Here is a 5010-nt window from a genome sequence, read left to right as displayed (position 1 = left end):
AGGAACTTAAGTAATAGTTGGCGCGGGAGCAACTGAAGCATACTTCAGAAACAGTCATGTCAAAGTCGAGGCAGCGATGCATACAGGCAAAGAGTATACGTGAAATCTTCTATTCTCTATTGACCTTAAACACTGTAAAAGTTTATTTTTTTGTCGTCACCACCTGTAACAAATGCCACGTTGCTTTTGTCGTTGTTTAAAGATCGCCAGGACACATCCAGCACCTTGCCTTCGTGTGCACTGACCGTGCTGAAAGGGAATGTGCTCCGTACATCCCAGACCTTTGCTGTGCCATCGTAACCGCATGACACAAACAAATGCTCGTGTTGGATGCTATCGGGATGCCAAGCCACGGAACTTACCCACTGTTTATGTGATCGAAACGTGCACTGCACGATACTCTCACCACTCTGCTGCGCACGTGGATCCCACAGTCTAATGCAGTGGTCTGGATGAGCAGTAAGAATCAAGCCACCAGTGTTCACGCTTAAAGCTGATACAGCGCGATTCCCAACAAGCGATTGCGAGCACGACTGCGTCAAAAGGTCCCAGAGGCGTACGGTCCGGTCACTACCAGCAGAAACCACAACGGTTTCGTCATGCTCGGACACCTTTGGCTGGAATGCTACACTTGTAACAGAGCACGTGTGCCCCACCAGCACAATGTCGGCTTGAAGCTGCTGAAAGCTTACAGTCTTAGCGCCATTCGCCGTCGTCTTGCGTTTCTTTACCAAAGATCCTTCAGTTGGTGTTTCCAGGCCATGTGGAGTCTGCCACACGCGCACAGTATTATCCCAGCTACCAGTAACAACCCACTTGCTTGACGAGTCCATTTGAACGGCGTCAACACTGTTCAAGTGGCCAGCTAACGCCGCTAGAGGCGTCAGTCTCTTTGACTCGGCTGTGTACTTCCAGAGCTGAGCAAGCTGATCTTTACCGCTGCTACTTATTACAAATTCGCCCGTCTCGTGGCTTAATGCTACACTTACTGCCTTAATCGCTCCCTGATGCGCCTTAATGGAGGCCTTGCAGTCTCCATGAGTGTCGTACACACGTAATACACCGTCATAACAGCCCGTGACGACCAGATCATCATTTATCGCCGCTACAGCACTGACCCAGTCCGGGTGTTCGCTCTGATTGTGTTTCTGCGGCTCTGGCAACGCTTCCACGTACTCAAGCGTGAGCAAAGCTTCCTCTGATACACCGTGAGTTTGCAAATACTTTTCCAGTGATGAGCGAAGAAAGACTCCATCAATAAGGAAATCAAAAGGCCGAGAATTATCAGCCACAGCTAGCAAGTGGTTGACGACTTGAGAGAGTCCGCGGCGGTGTAGACGCGTGGGAACCGCAAACGGTGTCTCCGTCACGCGGATCGACGCGTCCTTGGTGACAAATTTTACTCGAATCTTGAGAGACCATGCAAGGCATTAGCACTGTAAGCTTTCAAGGATTCTTAAACATGCAACATGTCAATAGAAATGCGCGAGCACACACCTGCGGTCCTTCATTGTCCATTATTGCAGTGGTCTCATGCACGGTGAATACCCATAGGTTTGACTGGAGCGGAAGTGGAGACGTGCGATTGGATAATAATAGTAGATAGTTTTCAGCATAGAATTTCTCAAGGTTAGAAATAAAATAAAGACATTTCTACTTTCTAATGAAAAGTACACTCGACCCTCTGCTAACTTATAGCCTTTTTCTTATACGTTAAGAAAGTTTATTAGTTATCAAATTACAGATAGTTATTAGACTTTACTACGATTTATTTGGAAAACATATTTCTTAATGAGTGACGAACTAAGAAAAAGCTACAGATAAAGGGAAGCAGCAAAGACAATGTCTCGCTTGAGTTTCTTGCCTCCTTCGTCAAATTTTTTCTCCAGCTCAACATCACCAATCGAGTGCGCAGCTAGTGTCAGCTGCCGCAGCAATTCTTCCAAACGGCGCAAGCATCGAATAATTGTACCTTCAAATGCGTCCGACATTTTACAAATTTGTGAAAATTTGGCACCCTGACACCACGCAATCACGACATCCACAAGGCTCGTATTAAACACCCCAGCGTACTCGTCGACATCAATGGTAATTTTGGCATCCTGCATCACTTTTGCAATGCGTTGAGCTGTCTCACGCAGCTGACGAACGGGCACCTCTAAACCTTTGGCTTGAGGCGGTTTATCACTGTCTTTTCTCTTCTCCGTATTGATCAAGCAGCTCAAAAGTGCGACTGTATCATTTACAGACAAATCATTAAATTGGCCATTGAAAATCATCTCTGTCACAAGCAATTCGTCGGTTGTCGAGACCTCACATGCGGTGCGGCCCTTGCGTTGAATCACGCCTTCCTTGTCAACAAATTCGAGTCGTCGCAATACTCGTCGACGATGGCGTAAATCGTCACGCAACACCAGTGACTTGGACTCTTGAATTTTACGCTCTAACTCACGCATCTTGGCTTCGCTCTCCATCTTCAAATTGTACAAAGCAAACCGCGCGTCCTTATCCTTTGCATTATGAAAAGGGGAGTTTTTGAGTTTCTCTTCGGCTTCGATTGACCTTTTAATCACTCGCATAAATTGCTCATCTTTAATGTCCATATCTTCGCGAGGGTCGAGTAAGGGAACGCCTTGAGGGAAGCGACGCAGTACTTCCCGAACCGACTTGCCCACTGCTTGACGGCTATCAAGTGTCCGCAAGTCCGTAGGAATATACACGCGCAACGACGAGATGAGATCAAGCATTTCTAACGGAACGGGGCAAATCTTCATTTCGCACTCGAGAGAAGCCGAGAGACCCATCATACCCTCAGGCGCTGGAGTAGGTAGCTCTGAGGTTGTGCTGTTGTTCGTGGCCTCATTCGATTTTGCCGTGCCATTGGTTTTAACACAGTTCAAAAGCACATGAACGATCGTATCAGGCGTTGCTGAAGTCGAATTAGTGGCATTTTTCGTCGTAAAATTGACAATGACGCCCCAATCCCACTGAACATTTCTCGATCCATCGTCACTCTGAGGGCAATAGAGCTTCACTAAGCGACCTCCATTAAGAAAGCGCACAACGACGTCAGGCTTGTTGCGAATTGCCAAAAACTCTTCTTTCAGTCGTACGAGCGACCTCGAAAGGTAATAATACTGAGCGACCTCCTCTTCGTTCTTAATCACAAGCTGATTCTTTTCTTCTTGCATACGCGCAAGCTCTTCTTCTAATGCTGGCGCTGCTTGCTCGTTCTGAAATTGATGAAATGACTGCTTGATCATATACTCCGGATCAGCGTCTTCAACTCGCATCAAATTCAACAGCATATTGTAGCCAAGATGAAATGTACTGAGTAGTGGATCGGCTTGGCCATATAGGATACGTTTCGCATCCTCTGGCTTCATCTGCTCACTAAGCATTTGTATCACGATACCGCGTGCATCAAGCGATCGCCGACCAGCGCGTCCAGACATTTGGATGTATTCACCAGCAGTAATCCAGCGAAAGGCGTGACCGTCATACTTTTGACAATTTGTAAAGACTACTGTCTTGGCAGGCATGTTTAAACCCATCGAGAACGTCTCAGTAGCAAAAAGACACTTTAGCAAACCTTCTCCAAAGAGAATCTCAATTACTTCCTTCAAAATCGGCAACAAACCACCGTGATGAATGCCAATTCCTCGACGAAGCAATGGCAGAATCGAGTCAACTTGAGGAAGAGCGCGATCATCGTCCGATAACGAATCCATCGCGTTCTTAAAGAGCTGATCTACGGATTGCTTTTCTTCTTCCGTATTGAAATCGAGCTTCGACATGAGCATAGCATAGCCTTCGCAATCCCGTTTACTAAAGGAAAAGATAATCACCGGATCATACTGTCGCTCCATAATGAGCTTGACAATACGAAACACGTCCGAGCCAACCTTCTTCTTTGGATTGCTTTTTGGTGCTTTACGTCGCTTTGCATTGCTTCCATGCGACGACAAATCAAATGCATCCCCCTCAACCGAAGAGGCTGACAAGGTTGCAATGGCTTTTTGAAAATTATCTTCTCGAAATTTTCCCTTCTCGTCGACTACTAAATGCAAGCCACTACCTCCCGCTGGGAATAGATAGTGTTGCAGCGGTGTTGGACGGTAGTCAGTGTACACGACGTGGCACGGCTGGTGGTGAATGTGACAGATCCATCCAGCAAACTCCTTGGAATTTGGAATCGTGGCCGACAGAAACACAAATCGCACCTTGTGCGGCAATAAAATAATACTCTCCTCCCAAACCACACCTCGTTCCTTGTCTCTCATGTAGTGAATTTCATCGTAAATGACCCATGCCACTTCTCGCATGACTTCAGAACCCCGATAGAGCATACTTCGGAGAATCTCTGTCGTCATGATTAAGCACGTGGCTGAGGGATTTATAGTAATGTCGCCAGTCATGAGACCCACATCGCCAAACTCTTCTTCCAGGTCTCGATACTTCTGATTACTAAGAGCTTTAATTGGAGACGTGTAGATCACTCGCTGCTTGTCTCGAAGACTTTTAGCAATCGCATACTCGGCCACCGCGGTTTTACCAGCCGACGTGTGAGCTGACACGAGCACAGACTCCCCAGCTTCAATATAATTCACAGCTTGCTGCTGGAAAGGGTCCAGCGTGAATGGATACGTCTTGGCGGGATTCTTAGCCGCTGCATCAGCCGTGGGTTTTACCTCATAATCAGGCGGGTACACGGAAAAAGAGATCAGGTTCTTCTGCTGTGTGCCAGTCGACACTACACTGGCAAGATGCTTGTCGCCGCTCTCTTCAGGAGTTGCGTCAATGCGTTTTCCCTCCACAATTTGTAAAGTAGTGGAGATCGGACGACCTTCATTTTGTTGCTTCTTTGCAGGTGGTTGTGACGACTTGTCGTCGTATGAAGACGTGGTGGATGCAGTTTTACGCTTTAGTGATGTTTTCGCTAGTTCTTCTGTTGTTAATGTTGCAGATGGATCGTCAAATGCGCCGAACAAGTCCAATTCTTCGTCCATC

The 5010-nt window shown here is 47.0% G+C and overlaps 2 protein-coding genes across 2 annotated transcripts; both read right to left on the bottom strand.

The window, feature by feature from the left end:
- Positions 1-125: 125 nt before the first annotated feature.
- On the bottom strand, positions 126-1518 carry CCR75_000218 (uncharacterized protein; the record flags this gene model as incomplete). Its single annotated transcript, XM_067958326.1, has 2 exons — positions 126-1409; positions 1498-1518. 2 exons carry the CDS (start codon positions 1516-1518, stop codon positions 126-128), a joined length of 1305 nt encoding a protein of 434 aa, XP_067814493.1.
- Positions 1519-1814: 296 nt separating this feature from the next.
- On the bottom strand, positions 1815-5009 carry CCR75_000217 (uncharacterized protein; the record flags this gene model as incomplete). The annotated part of the gene is made up of 1 exon (XM_067958325.1): positions 1815-5009. The coding sequence occupies one exon, from the start codon at positions 5007-5009 to the stop codon at positions 1815-1817; it is 3195 nt and encodes a 1064-aa protein (XP_067814490.1).
- Between the last annotated feature and the right edge of the window lies 1 nt (position 5010).

This window comes from Bremia lactucae, linkage group LG19 (genome assembly GCF_004359215.1).
Source record: "Bremia lactucae strain SF5 linkage group LG19, whole genome shotgun sequence".
Classification (NCBI taxonomy): Eukaryota; Oomycota; class Peronosporomycetes; order Peronosporales; family Peronosporaceae; genus Bremia; species Bremia lactucae.
This window is presented reverse-complemented; position numbering and strand designations above follow the sequence as displayed.